Here is a 26491-nt window from a genome sequence, read left to right as displayed (position 1 = left end):
CTTGAAGAATGTGTTATTTAAATTCAGGCCCCCGTTTCCTTTCATTAAGCACTCCTTATGCTAATGCTGTCAGAATTTTGGATAAAGTATCTTTCTTCAACTCAATGGATTCTTTACTTATAGGAAAATGATTTTCCCGCAAGGATTACCAAGTTCATAATTCTAACCCTGAAAAGTTTTATTGACTGATTTCTCTATTAGCATCTTAATATCTAAACGGGGGAATGATTTTACAGTACACATGGAAAATATAGTTTGATAAAGTGTAGCATGCCATTTAAAGTTTCAGTAATCTGAAGTAAAAAGACCAGTACCCCAGTAGCACTTGGACCAGCTCCTGACATTGCTATTTTGGCATACTGATCCCAGGGGCCTGACAGCAGGGGAGAGAGGGAAGCCAGCTGGGAGGAAGGGTGAGTATTCAAGCCTTCTCGGAGAGCATCTCAAAATCAAATACAAAATCACATTACTCAGTTCTTGTCTTTCCAGCCCAAATAGTAGCAACCATAGTAATAGTAATGGTATTGATTTATATAACATGTTAATATTCCTGAAGGTTTTTTTACATGCCACATCTCCTCGAGGGCTCAGAATGGGAGTTTATGTGGTCACAGCATGACTGCTGATAAAGATATTATCGAGTTGCTCCCCTAAAGCCAGGGCAGGATACGGAAGACCAGTGCAAGAAAGCCTATGAACCCAGGGAAGAGTCCCGGGTGGAAGAAAACCTTTGTTTACCCAGTGGAAACTCAGGGGCGAGGGGCTTCCACCCATACTGGCCGACCATTTGCAAAAACTGAGTTATTGAGAGCCTGGTTCATCCACTGTTTGTGGTCAGATTTCTTATGTGTAACGCAGTGCCCAGCACCCCACAAAACCGTGAGACCTTTTGGGTGATTCAGTCAGTCAGTCAGTCAGTCAAGGAACAGACACATCACACTTAGAATTCGTATTGGGTGTGTCAAACTAAATTATATATTCATGACTTCACCTTGTGGTTGAAATCAAAAATGGTAAAAACAAAAAAGTGAATCATAAATAAGGCTTTCAGCAGGGCAAATAATGTAATCCACGTATATGTTGGCCCACAAAATGACAAGCTTGCACATGAAAACAGGAAAAAAAAATAAAGAGAAAGAAACGTGAAATTTTTTTCAGGTTTTTTATTTTGTTTTAATTTGATGAGTTTTTTGTCTGTTTTTGTTTTTGTTTGTTTTGTTAACGGAATGGCAGGTTCCTGGAGCAAGAATCCTGTTCTTGAGACAGGGTTTCACTTCTCCTTACATTTCAAATCATGTAGGCACAACTCTAATTAATCTCATCAACTGAGGTCCAAAGTAGAAGAATGACTGGAAGCTGTGACTTAAGAACACAGTTTATCTTGTGATTTTTTTATTGTAGTTCTTAGATTAAACAGAAAGTTTTATTTATTTCATAGCTTAAAAGCCATACTCTCAAACCCTTGCTCTGCATTTTGTTATTACTGTAGGAATAGGTGCTCCAGTTTAAATTGATGGGGAGTGCTCCCATTCATTCATTCCTAATTATCATAGACCAATCACCAGGGACGCATAAATTAAAAAGATTCTAGACTCAGCCTGAGGCTCCACACCTCACATCTGTCAGGAGCATGGGGAAATTGAAGTAGCCCAAACTGATGTTTTCCGTGCCCCCAGCCAAGGGCTTAGACATATAACCCAGGCTGAGTATCAGGACTCCTCTAAACCTGTAACCCCTATAATATTATTAACGTTCCTCTGGCTGAGTTTTCATGTGCCTGGTGTTTGAAAAACCTACTGTCTCTCACTCACTTTCCACTAATATTCCCTTTTAAATCTCTCCTTCTCTCTTTCTGAATCAGGTTTCCTCTGAAACATTCCCAGTCTTTTCTGGACTTTTCTGCAGCTTCTTTATACCTGAACTCTTAAAGAATGTGTGTTGCCTAGTTTCTGACAGTGCCAAAGATTGTTTTCAGGGGAACATAACTGTAAGTATGACTAGAGATGCTTACTAATAATTTCCACATCCAAAAATGCTACAAGAGTTTTGTGGGGAGAGTGCACCCTTAAAGATGTCTCCTTGTTTCTTGAAAGTTTGCCCTCCTCTTGGCCTTGATGCATACTTACTGGGCTTTCTAATTAAAATGCACAAGTGTTAAACAGCATTTCACCTCAATCAGTTGGTAACAGTTCATGCTCTGAAGTCCGTAGTCTGAGTAAATCTTCCCCAGTTACCTTTATGATTTAACTACAATTGGTTTCTCTTTTTCTTTCTTATTTAGAAACCTTATGCTTGTCAAATTCCAGGATGCACCAAACGCTACACAGACCCAAGTTCCCTACGAAAGCATGTGAAGGCACATTCTTCCAAAGATCAACAAGCAAGGAAAAAGGTAATTTTAAAAGAATTTATCCAGCCAGGAAAAACATATTTAAGTTACTCTTGCAGTATTGGGACCTTGTGCGGGGCATTGGAATTCTTCTACTTCTCAAGTTGTTACCTGCATTAGACGCTTTGAGGAGAGAGGCATCTCCCGCGAAGTAATAGCAATGCAATGGTTTGCATAGCTGCCATAACCAGATATGAATTTCTGGGGAGGACTTGTATAATAAGAATCAGAGAAAATTAGCGAAAGTCACCTAAACTGGAGAGTGACACAAGGCTTTTATGGAAATTACGTCCACATAGCTAAAGAAAATTGAATTGGGAAAAACAGCACAACAAAAACCCTTTCCGGAGATAAGTGCTTTTTCATAAAATATCAATTGGCTAAAACCATTTTAGTTCTGATGGAGAAGGTAGGTGTACCTCTAGGATAAGTATAGAGCATCCCTCCCTTTAAGCTTAGGAAAAAAAAAAAAACACATTTCTTAATAGGTACTGTGTATGGAAATTTGAGAAAGGAATTGAACCTAAGATTACTTTGACATCACTGAGGAATTAATGCATCTTTCAAAGTACATAGAATGCATAGTGTCTTGGATTTGGAAGAAATGTTAAAAATCAACCAGCCAACCCACCTGACTCTCTCTCTCGACCTCCTAAAATCTCCAGCAGGTGGTTGGCCACGTTGTGCCTCCCACCTTGAGAGCTGAGGAGCTAATCTGCATTTTGTTAAATTTTATTTATTTAAAGATTTTTATTTATTTATGAGCTAATAAGCTTTCAAGGCATTTCCCAATAACTGAGTTTGTAAGTTTTTGGACCAACAAGTACCTTCTGACCATGGAAGAAAAACACAAACACACTGAGCCGACCTTAGGTTTTTGAGTGCTCCCTTTGTGTCGAGATGGTACCGATTCATGTAAGAGCCCTTCGTAACAAAAGTAAGGGAAATTTAAGATTCAACTATGTCAAGTGATTTAAGCCCATGTTGTGATTGAACCCCATGGCCATGGTTTTCAGGTCACCAGCACTTCTACTGAACTAGAATCGTGCATTCTTTCATGGTTTATGGGGATTTAACACTTTTATGTTGGGAAATGCTGTGTAGTCTTTTTTTTTTTTTTTTTTTTTTTTTTTTTACTTGAGCTTTTTCTTCCTTGAGAGGTGTTAGCACAATGCCAGTTGAGGGCTCATATACGGAAAGAATTTGACCTCTTCCCTGTGAATGAGAAAAATGCCTAGTCGGAAGGATTTGATGGATAATCTTAATTGCATACAAACCCACTCTTGTAAGTCAACTGTTAAAATCATTTTTTCCTCTATAAATACAATTAAGTCTCTTTTATTGGAATACAGTAAACTGATACCAGATGATCATTATCAACAGATGATAACAGATGATCAGTCAACATGGACTAAATATATTCCTATATTGAAGAAGAGCAAAGGAACTAAGTGAATTAATAATATAAATAAAATTTTAAGAAGGATACTTAATCTTTTTAAAATAACACCAGGGTTGCATCCTGTTCGCTATGTCGGCAGGACCACCACCTAATGGCTTTTGTCCGTATCTGTGTGTGTATCTTATGAACTTGATGTGATAAGTTATCTTTGTTTAAAAAACAAAAACAACACAAAACAGAATCAAAACTCTTGAGGGTTTTTTCTCCTAAATCTGACCATTCATCCCCTAAGTTGTCTGAAATGTATGAAGTTTTACCGTGATAGCAAATCCATTATCAGATTGGAGAGCACCTTCACTGAGAAAAACACCTGCCTTGGACAGGAGAGAATGCAGGTCCCACATGCCGGCAAATAAGCAACAGTTCGATATTCCACATAAGAAGGTAACCTGGGGGGCGCCTAGGTGGCTCAGTCCGTTAAGCGTCTGCCTTCGGCTCAGGTCATGATCCCAGGGTTGTGGGATCGAGCCCCACATCAGGCTCCCTGCTCAGCAGGAGGCCTGCTTCTCCCTCTCCTCCCCGCTCATGCTGTCTGTCGCGACCTCTGTCTCTCTCAAATAAATAAATAAAAATCTTTAAAAAAAAAAAAAAGGTAACCTGGGTTGACAATAAGTATGGAAACAATGAGATATTTTCAGGAATTATTAGTTAATTGGTTTCCATTGTTCAAACGCGGTGTGTCTCAGCCTCTATATAAAGGAGGAATAGTTTTGATTGTGTGAAAAATTCTTGAAGCACTAATTAAAAAAAAGAAAATCAGACCCCGAGACTACAAAATAGAAATTTAAAGACAATTTGCAGACAGTCTTCAACAGTCTAGGTAACAAGGATATACTTTCCCGGAGCAGTATTATAACCTCATATCAAATATTGCAGTATTCTCTTAATTTTGTCTTCCAGAAAATGAGGTACTGTGTCTGCAGTGATTTTGCTTTTGATGTGCACCCTGTTTCTTACAAATGGGTGAGCTGGATGTGGCTGCCTTTTATCGCCCATACCTTAGGGACAAGTTTACCAGGTTTGCTCTCCAAATTTTAACCGGTCTTTTAAATCTGAAGATTTTAAAAATCTGTTATGAATCAGGGATAAATTAATCTGTGGAAATTAAAACAATGAAAGTTGGTCCATCCAATAAAAAGAAGAAATGCCACTCCCCAGAGAAGCTGTGCGAATAAACCTAAAATCAGGAAATCCACATTTTCAGACCTTGTGCTGGTGTACTGGCATGTAATATTTACATGGTACAATGTTGTTACTAGACCTTGGAGAGATTCTAATTGCTAACTCACATCAGTGCTTGGTATTTGAAATATTTCCTGGCAGCAATAATAAAAAAAAAAAGAAGAAGAAGAAGAAGTAAGAAACAATAAACCTTTTAAGGCAGAATTAAGATTATTTACGACTTTAATTAAAAATTGAAAACTGGCATCATTTCAAAAAAGCCTTTACAAAAATGTGAATTCATCAAAAATAACCATAAAAATTCCAAGGTGATAAAGGCACAGTGGAGTAATGGTCCCAGCCCTAGGGAATTGTTTTGTTGAAAAGAATAAAACCCTTTTCTGTCACACCCTGTTAGTCATGGACTCGTTTAATATACCCTGCCTGCCTGCTTTCCTCTAATCCTCTTTTTAACCTCCCCCTAGACACTAAATGACATTATTTTGGTCTTAACGTTGCCAGCTTTATGAGGCCCCACTCTGAAATCTGGGCTAGTGACAAGGCACCCTCAGCCGTAAGACAGATGTTTATCAGGAGAAGCAGAGTCCTAATGAGTGATGCCCTGGCCGTGGGCAGATGGTCCTTCCCCACACCTGTTGGATCCTACCGAAAAACCAAAGACCTGAAAGCTTAGCTAAATATTATTCAAGCTATGGAAAGAAAGAAAGAAGAAGAAGGGGGGAAAAGCTCTTTTGCAAAGGAATTGGGGTAATTTGGCTCATTGCATGCAGAAAGTAACTTTTCTCTTTGCCTAATGTGTGCACACCCACACATTCGATCAGCTGATGTACAGTCTTCTTCCACTGAATGTGCCTCACAGATCTTGAGTCCGTTGAAGAGAGGGCTACACGGATAAGTGAGTCGCGAGATACTCAAGCCACCAGCTATGGTCTTGGGCAAGAAGAGAACTTAGCCTGCAGAGCAAAAGGCAGACTCTGTCCTTCAGTTCTGCCTGATAATGAGTGGCGAAATAAGAGAAAGCTAAGGCAGTAAGCCACTTGAAATTTCCCTCAAGGCTGTGAGCTTTATCAGAAGTTTTCATTTGCACCGTGGAAATGCCCATAAGTGGTGATGGTGGTGGTGGTGGTGGTGGGGTTCCCTTCAACTCTGGCTTGTTATCGAAATGGACTTTTCTTTGAAAGCGAATGCAAAAGAATGCCGGGCCATAAGTTAGAGATGGCACGCATCTTTCGTCCATTTCACAGCTCCCCGAAGGTGCCAGACTCTGGCTGTGATTTGTGAAATGGTTAGTTAACTACCACCTCTGACCCTCCCTGGTTGATGGGTCACAGCCTCAAGCAGGCTGTGATAAACCCAGCACAGCATTCGCAACCTGCATGAATGCAACATGCACTTCTCTTTCCTGCTTAGGGGGCAGCTCTGGGTCGCTGTCTGGTTAAGATGAGCAACTTAGGCAATGCACCTCTTCCAGTAGAACTAGGGGTTTGTGGACTCTGTTCAGAGCCACCACCACCCCATCTTGCCTCAAAGCTGTAACCAATTTCATTAAGTACCGCAGAGCTCACCTTGCTTTGTGCCCTTGTTAGAATCTTCAAAGAAGATTCTTGTTCCCCTACATGGACGCAGCGATTAGAGGAGCTGCTGAGGCTCTCCCTTTCCTCCCGGTTGTTTTCTGGTGTCATCTGCACAACAGAGGCCTGCACAGGAGGCCACACAATCAGAGGTCTTCCCAGATGGTGACTTTCCTTTTTCTCTTTCTTTCTTCCTCCCAGTCTCTCCCCCCCTCTTCTCTCACTCGGACTCTTAATGGAATGTCAGTCATGGGCACAGATCATGGACATATGATTTCAAGATGAACTAGCTGCCCCCTTCCTCTCACATGCCATAAATCACACTGGAAATCCTGTTGGAGGAGTGATGCTTCTATGATGTTGAAAGGGCACTAAAATGATTTTTTTTTTTTTTTTTTTGTAAGTGAGTCATTCACTAACTTCTATCCTTTAATGACCATTGGTGGCAAATTTCTTCTCTCTCTCTCCTCAAAACGATGGTGGGCCATACTGTCCTGCCCCAATGTCCTGATGCCTCAGTTGAGGGTAACTGATTTTGAGAAAGGCGCTGTATATGCTTTTATAAGGCAGATGATTGTGGCCCAAAGTAGTGATGTTAATTAATTCAACTTAAGTGATAAAGAGAAATCATCTTAAATTTAATAAATTTAACGTTCGACTCATAGCACTGATTTGAAGTTGAGACCAGCCACGTGGAGGCTTCCAGTTTAGGGAAGTGACTCCAGCTCTGCTTTGGAGAGCAATGTTACCACCACACAGTGCTGGAGCTGTTAGGAAGGACTTGAGAATCTCTAGATTGGGTGTGGGAAGTGGAGGGGTGGGGTCACTTGCCTATAAAGTAAGCAGTTAGTGAGGAAAAGCTTCTCTTTTTTCTGGAGAGAGCAGAAAATCTGTCTTCAGCCTTGTGAATACAGAAAAATACATACGAGCTAGCGTCTGTAGGCCTAGAGGCCCAGGGTCTTTTTGTAAGTCTTAGAGCAGTGTTGCCCAAAGTGTATTCTTTGGAACACATCCCACAGGATGTTATGAGATACTCCTTTTAAGAAGTTTGTTGTTGTCATATATGTTTGGGAAATGCAGAGCTAAATAATATTCAAGGTTTTCTTCTTGCAAGAATTCTCAGAGCCGGAGACATATGAAATCATCTTTTTCCTCTTGAGCATCTCAACAAACTACTCTTCTAGTAAATTCCTTGAGAAATAATCTCACATAATTTCATTTATTTCGTCTAACAAATATTTATTTAAGCACCCATGGGGTGCCAGGCACTGGGCTAGACCCAGTCATGCAAGTGGGTATAAGACAGATGCATATTTTCTGTCTCCATAGAGCCATGTTGTCTTGATGAAACCCGACAGCAATAAAGAGGTCAACAGAAAATAAGTAGCGTATATGCAGGCAAGGAAACAGTGTGGGTGTTGATAGGGAGGTTACAGAGAAGGACCCACTGAGGGGAGATGGTCCCGGAGCACATCTGAATAACCACTCTGGAAATGAGAAAAATGCATCAGTGCACAGTTTTAAAAAAGCACCGTGTACATCAAAATACTGTAGTGGGGGGGCACCTGGTTGGCTCAGTCTGTAGAGCAGGAGACTCTTGATCTCGGGTCATGAGTTTAAGCCCACGTTGGGCATGGGCACTACTTAAAAAAAAAAAAACAACAACACTGCGCCTTCCTGTTTGAACTTGTTTTAGAGGAAGGTAGCACAGTAAGGGTATAGCAGTGGATGTCTGGATCATGTTAGCTTGTTCTCCTTGCATGGTTTGTCAGTGTGTCCTCCATCACAGTGGCATAGAAGGACTGGGTGCTAGACAGTGAAACGCATAGCTTTTATCTCCCACCCAAGAAAATGACTCCCGACGGTCAGCATTTGCGATTCACTGAGCCATCAGCACAAGGCAGGCCCTGCAGCAGCTCTGAGTTTAGGAATATGGCCTGAACTTGCCCTCCTGAAGATGACATTCCAGTAATACACACGGACTCAGATGCTTTCGGTATGATTGGAGAAATGCTGTGATCAAGTCTCACACAGAGAAGTCTTCTGGAACATGGCATCTGAGAGTTCCTTTGCAAATGACAGACATTCTTAAGGAGTGAAGTCTTGGGTTCTGTCATTTGAAAGCAAAGAGGAGATCCGTGGGTTTTTGTATCGTCCTCGATGACTTTACAATACCTTGTCATACGTGGCAAAGTAGTTTTACTTCTATTCTCCCTGAAAATTCTGACTGAGGGCAAAAAACGGGGTTGTTTGGCAGAACTCTGGCCAGCCATATAAGGCATGAGGACCCTCTGGCAGGTGCTTTAATAAGCAGTTCGGGCTGTATGGTGCCTAGCACGGCTAGCCTGTGGGAACAGTGCCTAGGTAATTGCTTTTTTGATTGATTGACAGAAGGCTTCTAAGCTTCTCATTCCCTTTCTCTTATTAGATTTTGTGAATTCTTGATGAAAATGGTTTTGGAATAAAAGCATTTAGCTCTGACTCTCTGCTGCCTGAATACATGTGCTAAAATATCATGACACAGCTAAACACAGATCTTCCCGGGCTCCGGGCTTCATCTCTGTCCTTAAAGTCCCCGTGTCTCTCGAGCAGCCACCACTCCCTCCGCTAGTTCTCTTGGTCTTCCCTTTGAACCTTGCCTTTGATATCCATGGGAGATATTTTCCCGTTTTGTTTGTATCTTGGCTTTCTGAGCAGCGAAGATTTATTTTCAGGGTGACTTCACGCCAGGGCCTGGATAAGCCTAACGTAAAAATTTTTCCTGGTGGACCCTGGGCAGGTGGTCGTGTCTTAGAGCAGTGTTTGGATTGGATGTCCAAAGCTACAGCCTCTTTTAAGCAGTGCCATGAATTGTTTTATGACTTTGCTTAGGTTACATGCCCTAGTTTTTTTTCCATTTCCCATCTTCACAGCTAGCTTGAAAGGCAAATACAGGTCCTCCGAGGTGAAGGGGGACCTATTTCAGCAGAAGGCATTGTTCTATCACATACCTGCAATCCAGGGCAGTATGCGAATGACAATGGGATGACAGTGTCTTTGCAAATACTTTCCTTCCCCGAGAACTGAATAGTCTTGTGGGTGGAGTCATGGTTCCATGATTACGGTAGCCAGTCTTTCTGGGTCGTGTGGATGCTTGGATGATGGTGCCAAAAGATCCAAACAAGAGCAAGGAAGCTGAGACCCAAACCAGAGGGAATTAAAAAGAAACTTGAACCTGTGTTATTTGGCTCTATTCAGGGGTTATTAACCTGGGCTCCACGGACCATGGATTTCAGAAAACTCACGAAATCCCAGAAATTATATGCAAAATGTATTTTCTAGGTAGAGGCTCTAGAGATTTCACTGACTCCAAAATTAAGAGCCTCTGATGACAAACAAAACACAAATAAAACAACCCCACAACAGGACATAAGGAAACCCTGGGAAGTGCTGTACGTATCTGTTACACTGACTGTGGTAATCGTATTGTGGCTGTGTGCATATGTCCAAACCAAACTGTATACGTTAAATACATGCAGGTCTTTGTATATCAAGTACAACTCAATATAAAAGAAACAAAGTTTAAGAAAGAAAACAAGAAAGACTATCTGAGCTAAAAGAAATGTAGGACCCCTATTGACTGTTTCACCTGGCTTTCATTGTAATACCCAAAAAGACTCTGCCCAACTAAGAAGAATCTATGCTTCACATGCCCTGGAAGATTGCCTCCTTTTTACCTGACATTTACCATGTATCTGATGGTCTGCTAAGTGCTTGGGTGTAAAAAAAAAAAAAAAAAAAAAAAAAAGGTAAGATACACTCCTCTCCCTTGAGGCATTCAGAGATGTCAAAGCTGGATTTTGACAAGGGGTGGGCTGATTGCACAGATGGCAAATGGAAATGTGGGGTAGGAATAGACTGGAAGCATGTGCACCAGTTAGGAGGATGTGCACTTGGACAAGATGTAACAGAGTCCTAGACGAGGGTTAGCGGGCAGTTGGGATGAAAGTGAGTGAACAGGAAGTAATGGTGGACTGAATGCCAGGGGTGAGTGGAAGCGAAGAGTCAAGATGGTGCCAGAGTTCCTAGCTTCGGGATTAGGTGAACAGTCCCTGCCGGGGTGGGGGGTGGGGGGGAGAAGCGTCTTCTTCCTAAGGGAAACCTCAGCCCTTCTCTTAAGGCCTATCAATTAATTGAATCAGGCCCACTCAGATTATCAAGGATAATCTCCTTTCCTTAAAAATCAGCTGACTGTAGACACTAATCACATCTAAAAAATACCTTCACAGCAATACCTAGATCAGTGTCTTATTGTGTAACTGGGGACGAAAGCCTAGCCAAGGAGATACAGGAAAATAACCATCACACCCAAAAACTAGAGTCCTTTATGTTAAGATTCAACTGAGGTTACTTTATTCGAAGGTGACATTAACCACATGAAAACGGGGTATGGTGCACCTAAAAAGTGTGATTCATATTAGTGCAAATTGATGGCTCACTAGGAAAACAGAAGGAAGTTAATTGTTGGATATACCTGGTCCTACCCCTCAGTATTTAAGCCTTTGTTCAAAGCAAATATGTTCATGCCAACTAATTTACAGACACTGCTAAGAGAGTAAAAGGGGATTATACTTCATGCAAATAAGCAGATACTTTGTACAAACATTTTGCATTATATATCAGAGTGTTTACAGGATCATATAAGTTTCTTATAATATGTTGACTTTTAAATCAGTCATTATTGTCCTAATTTTATATCATACAATGTTAATACAGTGTGTTTAAGTCATACTAAGTGAAATAATGATCGAAAACACTTAGCGTGCTGCCTGCCACATTATACATGCCCAATAAAGGTTAGATATTACTACAAGAATTATATCATGTTGTCTATTAAGAGTTTGTAAGAGGGGTGCCTGGGTGGCTCAGTTGGTTAAGCGGCTGACTCTTGATTTTGGCACAGGCCATGATCTCAGGAATCTGGCTCTGCACTCGGCAGGGAGTCTGCTTGAGAATTCTCTCTCCCCACACTCTCTCTCTTTCTCTCTCTCTCTCCCCTCCCACCCCCCCCAAAAATAAGTCTTAAGAAAAAAAGTTTCTAAGAGAGAAGACAGGTGATTGTTGAAATTTTAGTCCATTTTCTCTACTCCAGACTCCTCCATTAATTTATTTTTCCCTCAAAGAGATTTTAGCTATTTAAAAATGATACCTAGAAACTGAGGTCATGACATAATTGTAAGTTGTTTATATTATCCACCTTGCTTTTTCCTCACACAAGAAACACATTTGTAACAGAAATCAGTGGCATTCCTATACACCAACAAGACAGAAGAGAGAAATTAAGGAGTCGATCCCATTTACAATTGCACCCAAAACCATAAGATACCTAGCAATAAATCTAACCAAAGAGGCAAAGGATCTGTACTCAGAAAACTGTAAAATACTCATGAAAGAAATTGAGGAAGACACAAAGAAATGGAAAAACGTTCCATGCTCATGGATTGGAAGAACAAACATTGTGAAGATGTCAGTGCTACCTAGAGCAATCTACACATTCAATGCAATCCCCATCAAAATACCATCCACTTTTTTCAAAGAAATGGAACAAAGAATCCTAAAATTTGTATGGAACCAGAAGAGACCCCGAATAGCCAGATGAATGTTGAAAAGAAAAGCAAAGCTGGCGGCATCACAATTCCGGACTTCCAGCTCTATTACAAAGCTGTCATCATCAAGACAGTATGGTCCTGGCACAAAAACAGACACATAGATCAATGGAACAGAATCGAGAGCCCAGAAATGGACCCTCAACCCTATGGTCAACTCATCTTTGACAAAGCAGGAAAGAATGTCCAATGGCAAAAAGACAGTCTCTTCAACAAATGGTGTTGGGAAAATTGGACAGCCACATGCAGAAGAATGAAACCGGACCATTTCCTTACACCACACACAAAAATAGACTCCAAATGGTTGAAAGACCTAAACGTGAGACAGGAGTCCATCAAAATCCTAAGGGAGAACACAGGCAGCAACCTCTTCGACCTCAGCCACAGCAACTTCTTCCTAGAAACATTGTCAAAGGCAAGGGAAGCAAGGGCAAAAGTGAACTATTGGGATTTCATCAAGATAAAAAGCTTTTGCAGAGCAAAAGAAACAGTCCACAAAACCAAAAGACAACCGACAGAATGGGAGAAAATATTTGCAAATGACAGATCAGATAAAGGGCTAGAATCCAAAATCTATAAAGAACTTGTCAAACTCAACACCCAAAGAACAAATCATCCAATCAAGAAATGGGCAGAAGACATGAACAGACATTTTTCCAAAGAAGACATCCAAATGGCCAACAGACACATGAAAAAGTGCTCAACATTAGGGAAATCCAAATCAAAACCTCAGTGAGATACCACCTCACACCAGTCAGAATGGCTAAAATTAACGAGTCAGGAAACGACAGATGTTGGCGGGGATGTGGAGAAAGGGGAACCCTCCTACACTGTTGGTGGGAATGCAAGCTGTTGAAGCCACTCTGGAAAACAGTGTGGAGGTTCCTCAAAAAGTTGAAAATAGAGCTACCACACGATCCAGCAATTGCACTACTGGGTATTTACCCCAAAGATACAAATGTAGGGATCCGAAGGGGTACATGCACCCCAATGTTTAGAGCAGCAATGTCCACAATAGCCAAACTGTGGAAAGAGCCAAGATGTCCATAGACAGATGAATGGATAAAGAAGATGTGGTATATATATACCATGGAATATTATGCAGCCATCAAAAGGAATGAGATCTTGCCATTTGCAACGACGTGGATGGAACTGGAGGGCGTTATGCTGAGTGAAATAAGTCAATCAGAGAAAGACATGTATCCTATGACCTCACTGATATGAGGAATTCTTAATCTCAGGAACAAACTGAGGGTTGCTGGAGTGGTGGGGGGTGGGAGGGATGGGGTGGCTGGGTGATAGACACTGGGGAGGGTATGTGCTATGGTGAGCGCTGTGAATTGTGCAAGACTGTTGAATCACAGATCTGTACTTCTGAAACAAATAATGCAATATATGTTAAGACAAAAAAAAGAAGAAGATAGCAGGAGGGGAAGAACGAAGGGGGGTAAATCGGAGGGGGAGACGAACCATGAGAGACGATCGACTCTGAAAAACAAACTGAGGGTTCTAGAGGGGAGGGGGGTAGGGGATGGGTTAGCCTGGTGATGGGTATTAAAGAGGGCACGTTCTGCATGGAGCACTGGGTGTTATGCACAAACAATGAATCGTGGAACACTACATCAAAAACTAATGATGTAATATATGGTGATTAACATAACAATAAAAAATTAAAATTAATAATGTAATGTATGGTGATTAACATAAAAATAAAAAAGTTTAAGAAAAAAAAAGAACATTTGTAGTCAGGTGTACATATTTTAAAATCTTGACCAGACAAGCTGACTGTCCTGATGTCTATTTTCATCCAGAGAATTCGTATCTCTGGGTTGGAAATCTCTGCCGTTTGTCAGCCTGCCCATAGATATTGTTACATGAGTGAGAAATGGAGGGTTAGAGATTTCATGCCGAGGAGTTTTGCTTTCATGCCCACTTTAGACCTTGGTTGTTTCCCGACTGCCTTTTCTAAGCTGACAGAAGACTTCTCATTATTCTTTATTATTCCTTATTCTTAGAATGATTTACTATTTCATTTCCTCTTGTGTGAGTTATCTGTGCATTTTCTCCTGTCCACGCATGGACCTCTGTGTCCTGGCCCTGGATTCAGAGCCTGACGTCACCAGGTTTAATGAATGAGTTACTTAACGTCTCTGAGCTTCAGGCTCTCCTTTGTGAATTGGAGATAGTAGCCCCAAGTCTGTAGGTTTGTCGTAGTTATTAGTGAAAAAACATAAGCACAGGGCTTGTTGCAATCCTCGGTGTAGCTCAAGCCTTGGAGCGGGGAGCTGTGGCCACGGGGGTGGGAGTTAATGGTAAAAGGTGTGACGGTACAAAGGAAACGGGCTTTGAGGAGAGGGGTCAAGAAGCAAAAAATTATCTAAGTGGAGCAGAGATTTTTCCTGCCCGCCTGGTTTAGTTGCAGTCTGGCCTGAGAAGTTAGGGAACCTGACAAGTCAGTGTTTGAGCCTTCTACAAGGCTCCACCTGAGTGGTTCATCAAGTGGAATCCTGTCCCTGTAATTCAGATGGTTTAATGGTGATTGTGGTTGTAAGGATAATAAAGGGTCTTATTTTGCCACCTTTAATGCTTTGACACTTCAGAGCCATTTTGTATACAGTACCCCATTTTATTCTTTTGGCCTTTAGAATCAGGATACATTTTTTTATTACTACTTGTACTCTCTTTAGTTTGTTTCTGAGAAATGAGAAAGTTTAGAAGCAGAGAGGGGGCCAAGTACGATGCCAAAAGGTGGTATGCTGTTTTTCTACACACAAAATTCTACAGAAATGTGCACCCGAGTTCGTTAATATGACCTAATGCAAAGCTGTCTGTTAAGTCTTGACATACTGTTTGCAGTCTTGGCATTCCACAGAACGTTTTGGCAAAAGATTATTCTCCCACCCGACAATCCAGAGCCGTCTTTATAAACTCTAGCAAAGTGTCATGTGACATCTTAAATGCTCATGCTTTCCGCTGTTTGTCGAGTACAAATGAACTCTCGGGTTAACTGTTAGGAGACTGCACTCTGTAGGGCTGCTCTTCTAACTGGAATCCAAAGATGTTTTCCCTGAGTGGCTTTTCGGGATGGGTGCCTGCTACACTTCCCCTCCACGGGGTCAGCTGTGGGCACAGCTGGCGTCCGTCAGAATTATAAGCGCTTTTAAATGTAATCACATCCTCCAGCATGGGGAACCACATTTAGAAAGTCCCAAAAGATATTCATAAAGGCTCTTCACGAAATCTTAAGCTTTCTGACAGTGAAGACGATCTCTTTTTTTTGTTGTTATTTAATAAACCTCATATGCCCAAACATTCTTTACATTTTTTTTTGGTAGCTCAAAAACTTACCTTCTCCCCAGAACACCCACAGGTGAGCCCTATTCTGTCTTCCGAGGAGGCTTCTTTTCCATTCACGACCTCGCTGATGTACGGAGAGATTCTGTGCTAATATCTCTAGTTCCCTGCAATTTTTTCTTATTACCCAGCTTCCAGGGTTTTAGCATATGGATCCCGTTCCTCCCCATTCTTTCCATTTTGTTCGTGCCACGGAATAGTGTCCGCGAGGGTCACGTGAGACCTGCGTGTCATTTATTGGCTGTTGAGGCAAGCATTCAGGTTGAGAAAGGTGACAGGGGAACTGACGTTAACAGGCCTTCTGTGCCACGCTAAGATGTTTAAACATAGACTGTGGTCAGATCCATGATTATAATTATGGTGGTAGTGTGGGGGAACAAATTAGGGATTTAGGGTGAAAGGAGACAAGGCAATTAGTTAGGCTGGCCTGGTTCCATTAATCGAGATTCTTGACTGCATCCAGTTGGGCTGTCATCAGCTCCAGGATTCTCAGTCTTGTCCAAAATGCTACCATGAGAGACTTCGCTCAATATCCTTTTGAATTCTAGCCTCATTATATGTGCAGGTTTCACATAATGGCATCAAAAAAGGAAATAAGGATTCTCTGGTTGTGCTCAGTATTCCATCCTTGCTTCTGAACTGCTCATCAACCTGTAATTCTTTCTAGAATCTTTCCAACCATGACTTTTAAGGATTCTGATGCTCAGTGGCATTTCTAGGCTTTATCTTTTTTTTTTTTTTTTTTTTTTTCCCTGTTGACATTTGAGGCATGGATTTCTCTTTCTCCATTTTTGGGGCCTTATCTCTTGGTACCTTCTCAAAGCATACTTTTATAACCATATTCACAAGTGTTTTGGGGAGCAGAGTTTCTGATAACCTTAGAACTTTGCATTCCCTGACTAGCTAGCTGAGCTCTCTGGCTACTTTCACTCCTTTGTGAGGCTTTACTCCTCTCCTGCCCTACTTCGGCAATTATTTTTCTAATATTTCCCATTTGGCACTCTTACCTGTGGGAAGTATAAAAGCCGGGTAGTAGCAGAGTTGTGATAGACTTGCTTAGCCCCAGTGTATATCTTTCCATATAGTTTTCTATCATATATAAACATATTATGGGGCCCCTCTGTTTTTATTCTTTTTACTCGGTAGTGTATAGTAACAACCACTGACATGAGGAGTTTTCCTTACGTGGTATTTGCAAGGACATCACTGGGCTCTGAAAAAGGAAGGTCAGTAGGGAAAACAGGTGAAAAGATGGCAGAACATGTCAGACAAGAAGCTCTGTATCACAGTAGCTTTGGGCTAACCTAGCCCACAAGCACTGGCCATAGGAATTTGGGTAATATTTACCCACTGTCGACTTTGAATAAATTGCATTTTGAGATGGTAGTGCAAAGGACATCCTTGGCATTTCCTCGTCTGTACATAAACAAATACAAAAATCAGATTTCATTTCTGTGTATTCAGAATAGCAATCAAGGATTGCTTTTTTTTTTTTAAAGATAATCTTGTTCTTTTATATGGAAAAATATGTACAAGTTCCCCAATTTCCAGGCCATAAAGACTCAGACATGTTAAGGTGCTCAAATCATGGCATAAATCAGCAAAGGAACTTAATGCTTCCTGTTTTCCCCACCTCCCACGTCCACCCCGATTATGAGCCCCTTCCCCTATCAGGATGTTAGGATCGAAACTGACCAGAGACCTTAACACAGCCAGACACTCACAAACTCAGTACTAGTTCAAGCTTTTCAACCATCAGCGATAGCAAGAAGCAGCAAGCTGGCCTTTAAACCATGCAGTAATGGTGGTGGATGAGTGGCTCAGTCAGTTAAGCTTAGGATTCCTGGTGTAGGCCCGGGTCTTGATCCTTAGGGTCGAGAGAGGGAGCCCCGCATTGTGCTTTGCGCTGGGCATGGAGTCTGCTTGAGATTCTTTCTGCCGCTCCCTTTGTCCCGCCCCCACGCACGCTCTCTCTCTCTAAATAAATAAATTCTTTAAAAAAAACAAAAACAAAAAGCATGCAGGGGCACCTGGGTGGCTCGGTCGAAGCTCAGACCCTTGATTTCCACTCGGGTCATGGTCTCTGGGCTCCAGGTCCATGCTGAGCCTGGAGCCTGCCTGGAATTCTCTCTGCCCCCTATCCCACTTGCGCCCCTGTGCTGTTTCTCTTCTAAAAAAACCATGCAATAATGACGTAATAGATAGAATTATAGGTAGAATTACACATTTTTATTTTCTTCCCTTAATAGAATAAAGGTTTAGAGGAAATGGTAAAAGAAATAGTAGCTGCCAAACGCGTGGGTAGTACGGTTTACTGGGCATTTTTATGGCTGTTCGCCTCTTGAATCTTCCCAGTGGTTCCACAATTATTATTGTAACCGCATCTTAGAGATCAAAGACCTAAGGTTCCGAGAAGCTAAATGACTTTACGAAGCACACTCAGGCGGCCAGAGAACTGTACACCAGCTGAGATTTTCTGACTCTACGACCAGTGCTCCTTTGATGCTAGTGTTTTTACTCTGGGCTGTCTGTGTTCCCACCACAGGAGATTCTGTAGTTTGTCAACAAGTTGTTGCTGGGAGGATCATTTTCGGAAGCTCTAGAGCAGCCCTCTGCTAGAAGATGGTGGCCTGGCCCCCGATGGAGACCCTGCCCCTAGGGCCCCCATGTTTGTCAGTACCTGCCTCAAAATTCTCTCAATCTTACTATCGGGGGCTGGGCCAGCAGCCCTGAGCCCACACTGGTACCCAGTCTTACTATCATGGGCAGCCCTGAGCCCACACTGGTACCCATAAGGGTGCCAGCCTCCATTTCTCTCCTTCAGGGCTGCCTCCCACCCTCTCCCCCATATGTGGGATTGCCTAGGTGCCCAAATGAGTCCTGGGACACACAGCTATGTGATCATTCTAGAGCCCTATAGGCAGATCCCAATTCCAGGAGAGTGCCCTGGTGAGCAGATGGCCAGTTTCTTTAAAGTACAAAGTTTTTTTAGCTGAATCACTTGAGATTGGACCTCTAGTGTGATGTAGACATACTGACTTGGGGTGACTCAAATTGATTATAAAGACAGGAACCCTGCAAAAATATTTTGTCCAGTGCCCTGCACAGCTAGAGATGGCTCTGTAGGTGGCAGGAACTATAAGGGGTCTGAGATTTGACCCTGGGTGCGAGCTAGTAAGTTAACCGGCTCCAGTTTAATGGATGCTGGCAGAAGACAAAGGGAGAGCTTGTTACTCATAGCTACTCACAGCAGTAGCCAGAGTATTATCATTTTCTTGTGCCAGTTCCTTAAGGTGACACAAAGAGGTCCAGGCAGCATTTGCACACTCAGTGGATTGTGTTACACGAGGGAAATTCTGAGCGTAGGGAACCCAAATCCTTTATAATGGATGAAAGCATGCCTGACCTTTGGCTTGGGAGGGAGAGATGATCCTGGTCAGTTTTCCAAGGCTGTTGAGTGTGGAAACATCCCGAGAAAGATAGTCCAGAAAGGCAGTCAGTGCCTCTGCTCCCAAGATGTGGACAAACCTGAGAGACTCAGGGAGAATTGCCTCTCAATGGTCGGTTCCTGTTGCCCCCTCTTGATTGCAAATGTGCAAGAACAGCAGAACCCTGGCATGGCCCTACACCATCAGGATTATCCCCGAGTACAAGCGTTTTCTAAAAGAAAAGACTGAGGCCTCAGGAGAGAAGGAACATGGGCCTTGGGAAGGACACGATTCTATACCTTGTGGTTCTGCATCTAACTCTGATTGTTTCCCTCCAAGTTCGTTTCAGACCCCATCCACGGGGAACACCGTTTATCTCCTGGTTTGATTTGGGAGCTACTCACCTGTACTTAAATTATCTCTTCCCCTAGCCTGTATTACAGTGCTCAGAAGCATCAGCATTGCAATGTTCTATTCAGTTAGGGGATTGTCTCCAGAAGACCCCTGTATAATTTTGTTTTGTTATATGGCAAAGGCAATGCAACAGTCCCTTCACTCCCATTAATATATCGATATGGCTTGAAAGGTTTTCAAGTAGCATCTCTGTCTGTCCTCTGTGGGTCGTGGATCAGAGGAAGTGAGAAATGATGAGGATATTTGGACCTCGGGGAGGTAGTTTCAAGAGGGTCTCGGGGGGATAAAGGAATCGTTTGAAACTACTGGATGTCAGGGCAGAGAAAAACCCAAGCATCAGGAAAAAAAAATGGATGAGGTGGGGTGGTGTATTCGAAGTCATTCCATAGTTTATCCTAGAGCCTATCCTGCTACTGGACTTTAAGAATAGATCTTAAAATGGAGTTTCCCTATTCTATCTCCTTAGATTTCCTTGGCTTTTTAAAGGAATGTAAGCAGTACATTCTTAAAGGAATGTCAGGGGAGTGTTTTTAAAGGAGCAACTCCAACGCAGTTGTGTTTGCTCACTTGTCACTGTCACCCTCCCTCCTGGACGCCCAGCTCAGCATCAGCTGTGTGCACCGACATCTTCAGCCCTGGGAGCACATGCTGCTCGTGGCTGTTGCCTCGGGGGCCACTCTCCTCTGCAGATGCTGCCGCCACAAACACCAGTGACGTGGCTACAAAGCAGTGAATTTACGCTGCTGTGCCTAACTGAACTTCGCGGTGGTTAAAAGCCCCAGTTTTTCATTTCCTGGCTGGTATTTGGAGTGTGGAATTGCAACACCCCCATCTACATGCATTTTTATGCCTTTTAAATGTTCTGTGGTGTTGCAACATTTGAGAAATTCCCAGGGATCTTTCGACTTCCTACACACACTGGTTTGTAAAGTCAGGACTGACCCACCATGTCAGAGTCACCTTCTTGCGCCCCTGCCGCGTAATTCTGCGTGCTGCACGGCTTTAGATGGTCTCTGTGCTGTCTTCCAGCTCAAGCTTCACTCTCAAGGAGACCAATAAAAAGACAAAGAAAATGTTTTTAAAAAAATGTTAGCTTCTTCTTCCAAGAGCAATTGAACTTAAACTACTCTCCCTATTGTTTTCCCGTGAAGTCTCATTTAAAATATTTTATTAATGCAAAGATGTGCACATTCAGGGCTAAGGACCAGTGAACAGTAGCCATAGCAACCGGGAAGCCATTCGGGAGGAGGAAAAAAAATGCAGTAAAGAGTAAGTGTTTTAATCCTTAACTTTAATCCCTTTACTTCCTGTTCTCGAAATGAAATATAAATCAGGCACCATGGAGTGCTGCGATTTTTCTCTGAAAGGGATGTTGGCCAAAGAGGATTAGGAATGGACAGACGTGTTTAAGGAATTTAATCACACAATTTGTTGTCAAACTTTTGAGACCACGAGCGACCAGTTCCTTTGAGTGGCGTCAGTGAGAACCAACAAAACATACTTTGAAACTGATTAGAGGGTTGGCGCAGGGGGACACCCCTGTTTACTGTTACCCTTACATCATTTTAGCCCATAGTCATGCCATGAGAAACCAAGGAATTTGCTTAGTCCCCCAGTGGGGAGGTTGAGGCCTGCAGGGTGTCAGATTGGTCGAATAGAGATATTCTTTTGATCTTGGAAACACTAGGGAAAACTGAAGTCACCAGGGTCTTGCGTACTACCTTTCCTTGATGTCTGATTACTATAGGAGTCTTACAAGGATGTGTGCTTTCCCTTGTTAACACATTTTTGGGTTTCTGTAGAACAGCACAAGGCTTTAATTTCCGTGGATGGCAAAGCACAATTCTCAGAAGGATGGATAAGTATTATTTCTCAATAATATGTTTCTAAGGTTTTCTTCTATATGGACCACCGCTGACTTGTTAATTTCTGATTAAAAGTGAAATTCCCAATTTTCTTTCTTTAGAGTCAGACCAAAATCAGGCCCCCCAACACGGGCTTAAAATGTTGGTTGTTTGACTGTATAGCACATTCGTTCTTCCTGGTTCTACTTGGGAGGATTATTGGGGATGACAGAAAGACAGGTTTTTTATGGCAATTTTCCGTCCCTCTGCATATATATGAATATTTCTTTGATAAATTTATTTCTAGTGTACTAAAAGTTACCAGTGCACAGGGCTCTTTGCAGAGATCTGAAGTAGCTACAACTTGGGCTAGCTTCGTGTGGTGTCAGAATGTGAAATGCCTTCCAAGAATAGCACCTTCCCAAGGGGGTGCTAATAATGAAGACAGGCAAGCACCATGAGGCCTAGAGCTTGTGAGAGTGGAGTTAGGCAGGGTGGAGCGCCGAGTCTGAAGTTCATTGTAGACCTTGAGAACAGAAGTATATACGGTAAGGCCTGCAGATGGCAGGACATCTGGGGAGGAGAAATAGCATTGTGCGCTCAGCTGAGAGGCAGCGTGCGACGTTGACAACACCTGTCCCCGCTTCCTCGTCTTGAGCTGGTGTTCTTTCTCTCCATGTGGTCAGAACCAGCAGGACTGATGTAGTCTAGGACAGAGCGTCTGAGACGTGACCCGAGCACTGTGAGTGTCTGCTGGCAGCCCTCATCATCCTCCCGTGCTTCCCTTGGACTTTTGGCTTTCTAGTCTGGATTTCTGGGACAGGGTTAGGTTTTTGAGAGGAGACTGGGGTTCATTGCAGGGGGTGGATGGTAAGAAAGATAAAGCCATTGTCTGTGTCCAAAGGAGGAATGGTAGGTTCTGAACATGGAAATCACTTTGGCAGAGGCTGTAGAGACTACAGAAAGCCTCCAGAGGAGTCCAGTTGCTATTCCAGGCTTGACCCTAAAGAATTTCTCTGAACCGGGCCTCCTTCTGAGGACTAAAGAGAAGAGCTTCATTTCCCCCAAGGATCAAAAGGTCATATGATTCATACATCACTCTGAGACATATAGTCCTTGAATGAGAGAAGGGAAATTACTTTCAGTAAAGTGCTTCTCTGCATTGACAGAACACCCTGGGCAAGCTCTTAGGTTGGTGGCATTACCCCAGGGGAAAAAGGCCCTGGAGGAATATCAGGCTGTGTGTGAAGCAGTCATGGGGGAACCAGGACTGTGGCGGGTCATCTGGTCACCAGGTGTCCAAAGATAGTTCTTATCTTGGCTGTGTAGGTTTCGCAGAGGGGGCTAGAGTGCACCATTTCGGGCCCACTCGGCTCAAAATTTCTGTGTTCTGCTTACCAAATATATGTTAGACGTTGAATCTTTAAAAGCAAGGTAGAAAATTAGATTTGTTCCCAACCCTTCCAGATGAATGAGAGCTAGGAAGTATAAATGTAACGAGTTAGCATTTCCTATTGCAAGGATTGCTCATTTGCACATTCCAAGAGGCAATATATAAATGTGAATAGTATTATCTAGTGAAATTTGGCAGGAACAGGGACTGAGTATTATGAGGAAATAAACTTCCCAAGTGTCTATTTTTTTAACTTCTGTTAAGATTTCACTTGGCTAGTTCCTATCTTATTCTTAGTGGATAATCTCGGCATGCTTACACTGCTTCACTCCTCTTCCCCTTATAGTGCGGGAAGACATGATTTTATCTGTCTTTAGGGCCTGCTCTTAGGGATCAGCATGGATTAATGAGTCCTTAGCAACTGTTGATTCATTTTTTATTCATTCATTGTTCACGCATTTCCCCAAACATTTATGGAGGATCTTTCGCGTGAACAGAAGCACTGTTTTAGCTTACAGGATCAAACAGACACGGTTTCTGTTTACAAGGAGCTTCTTTGTCTTCTGTTACACACACAGTCACACTCACACACAGAATTTATTAATGAGTACTATACAGTGTAGAAAACCGCAGGTCCCCTCAGGGTGATAGAAATTGCCATTGCTGGGCACCTGGGTCCCACCCAGCATCTGCCTTCGGCTCAGGCCCTGGGATCGAGTCCCTCATCAGGCTCCCTGCCCAGCAGGGAGTCTGCTTCTCCCTCTGCCCCAAGCCCCAGTTTGTGCTCACTCTGTCCCTCTCTCAGAAAAGTAAATAAATAAAATCTTTTAAAAAAGCAAAAGAAAAATTAATTGCCATTGCTCTTTAAAAAGGAAGGAATGACTTTGGAATGGGAAGACCCGGGGAACTTCAGGGAAGAGGTGACATTGAACGGGGCCTGGGAGAGTACGCAGAGTGTGCGGTAGATACACAGAGACTGGACGAAAGGGGACTCCGGGTGCAGGAGGCTCATGGCCAGAAGAGGAGCGGGAGATGTGAACGAGCAGCATGGAGGAGAGCATCTGGGCTCTGTGCGGCTCCGAGGCACGGGACACGTGGCCACACGGCTAGGAGCCATCTAGCCTGGTAAAGCCAGGAGTTGGGGCCGTAGGTGTTGCTTGCTGGAGAGTCACTAGAGGGCTTTGCAGGTGAGGAGGTGGCCTTGTCAGCGGTGTGCTGCGGGGAAATTAAACTGAGTGCGGAGCGTGGGATGGATGCGAGAGCAGAAAAGCAAGGGCTCTCCTGTGGAATGACGGCCTTCAACTTTTACAAGGAGGCATTTTAAAAATTTTCCAAACACTCATGAGTGGTAAAATCAGCCTTAAATCTTTTTCAGACAATCCGTTTTAATAAAATGAAAGGAAGCAAAAAATGAGCTCTGCCGTTCGTCTCTCCCCACATTTGCTGCATTCTAGCACCTGCTGGGGCTCTAGTCGGAAATCAGTTCAAAGGTTGACAATAAGGATCTGGTAAGATGGACGGGGGAAGGAATTGCGAGATAGCTGGCTGCTTTAATTAAACTTTGAGAATACTTGAATAGAAGGAAAAATGCTACACTTGGCTGGATGGGCTAGAATGTGTGTGGTCACATTAGTGTGCTGAGCCGTGGTCAGGAGGGATTTATGAAGCCAAGAGAGAAGTAAACCCTTCCTCGTGCATGGAGTCTTCACAACCTCTGTAACCCGGCCCCAAAGGGTGAAGGATGATGTTTTTTGGGGACAAAAAAATGTGAAATGCCTTATTAATATTTCTCTAATTGCCTTAAACATACAATCCACCCTTCAATTTCATGTTCTGCTTTTGCCATGTTCCTCCAGATGTAGTTTCAGTCTACCTTGGACTTTGTCCATTTGCATATTGCTTTTCACTCAGGGAAAAAAAACAAACCTGTAAGATTGTTGGTGTCCATTTTAGAATACTATTGACTTAGGAAGAAAATGGTGTCTTTACAAATGTAGCAACACAGAAACCCCAAAACTGCATGCCTTCCTGATTTCAACATCCTTTCAAACTCAACCCCAAGTCTGCCCAGGATTGCTAGATAGCAGTACCGACTCGGGTAAGTGGGACATGGAGATGAAGTATTAACATCCCACAAGTGTTCTGAAAGGGTTTTGTGGTTGGCTTTGATTTCTAATATATTTTGGACTTTTCTAAGAGAATGAAAGCTAGCTACATTCTTCTGAGATAGAATAATTTCATGGTGATATTCATGTGTGAAAACTATGCTAACATCTCCATCCAGATGCCGTTTGGCCCCAGACTCTGTCTTCTGAGGATAAACAGGGCCCCCCCCGGGGGATTCTAACAGGTATCCTTCCTAACAGCCATAATCGTTCTACTGAGAAAAATAAATTTAACTATTTACCACACAAGCCACTCTCCTCATGTCCCATCATGTAATACCATAATAACCCCACAGAGTTGGTATTATCACCCCCATTCTGCAGAGGACACTACTGAAGCCTTTCAAGGCTAAACATCATGCCAAAGGTCACCTATTAGTAGGTAGAACTGAAATTTGATCTTGTGAATTTGAATTTGATCCATTTGACCCCAAAGTTCCCATTCTTTTCCCTTTGTCATCTTGCCACACTATGATATGCAATAGAGGTTGATACAAAAGGAGAGAGAGAGAGAGATACCTAAACAATAGGTAGGCGAAAAAGAAAATTCAGGTGCACATTATACAGTGTTATGGTGCTTCCACACTGAATATTAATGAAAAAAAGTAACAGGAGAAATAGTAGTTGACATTGACCGAATGCAGTATACCATGCATTAGTGAAATACTTAGCTCATGCTGTCTCATGTTGCCTACCATTAACAACAACCTTGGAAATTAGGGGGCATTATCCACATCATACAGAGAAAACTGAGCTAAAGAGATGTTAACAACTTGTTTATCGTTACCTAACATTTCAATAAGTAAGGACAGGAGAGCTCAAATCCAGGTATTACGGGGCCAGAGCCTACCCTCTTATCTTTCATGATCTGTATCACAGATAAGCTGCTATTTAAGTGCTTGTGAATGGCTTACTGTCAGATTGCACTCTTTTATAGAGAGAACTCACTCTCTGGAGGGATTGAACGTCACCTCTGGTGCCAGAGAATATTTTGGTCAAGTTTGCAAATGACACTGAAGTGGGAAATGAAGTAGCCCAGCTGAGTGATAGAGTCAAATGATATGCAGCCGAGAGATTCTGTACCACCCAATAGCAACAGGACTTTCAAGAGTTCACTTCCAAAAAATCAAGGGCCTTCAGAAATACGGAGCTTCCACTGTGAAAAAAAGACCTTGGGAGTGTACCTAGTGGCAAGTTTGATCTGAGCCACTCTCGGCTCCGCAGGACACGGAACTCAGTCACCTTGTACTCTCCTCTGTCTCCCAGGCCTCACAGCGTTTCGGACACACGGTAAGGGCTCAGGAAGTGGAATGAACGAGTGAATGGAAAGGAAGGAAGGAAGGAAGAGAAAGAAAGAAAAAGGAAAGAAAGAAAGGAAAAAGAAAGAAAATGTAACATGGATTTTAAAAAGCCGCTGATTCTTTTAGGCTGCATGGATAGAAGTGGAGAGTCTAGAACAAGGAATGCGTTTGTCCTGGCCAGACTCTAGTTCAGTCTACTAGTACTGGGGTATCATTTCCACATTTGCACACCCAGTGAGGTCCAGTGTCAAGGGGAGTTGGAGGGGTGAGTGGAGTAGTAGGCTGCACAGGAGAGCAGAGACTGGCAGTTGAGGTAAGTGACTTCTGTGTGTCAAGCATTATT

The 26491-nt window shown here is 42.7% G+C and overlaps 1 protein-coding gene across 3 annotated transcripts in view; it reads left to right on the top strand.

The window, feature by feature from the left end:
- GLIS3 (GLIS family zinc finger 3) overlaps positions 1 to 26491 on the top strand; it is a 468639-nt gene that overhangs the window by 364153 nt on the left and 77995 nt on the right. For 2 of the 3 annotated variants that reach the window (XM_025891681.2, XM_073878148.1), the window contains exon 6: positions 2282 to 2392. In XM_025891681.2, coding sequence (XP_025747466.2) covers positions 2282 to 2392 — 111 coding nt within the window. Of the gene's footprint in view, positions 1 to 1861; positions 1988 to 2281; positions 2393 to 26491 lie in introns of all 3 variants that reach the window. The other variant, XM_073878147.1, reaches the window with a different exon arrangement.

Source organism: Callorhinus ursinus, unplaced genomic scaffold (assembly GCF_003265705.2).
Source record: "Callorhinus ursinus isolate GAN/ISIS: 27379988/994484 unplaced genomic scaffold, GSC_fseal_2.0 scaffold28, whole genome shotgun sequence".
Lineage (NCBI taxonomy): Eukaryota > Metazoa > Chordata > Mammalia > Carnivora > Otariidae > Callorhinus > Callorhinus ursinus.
This window is presented reverse-complemented; position numbering and strand designations above follow the sequence as displayed.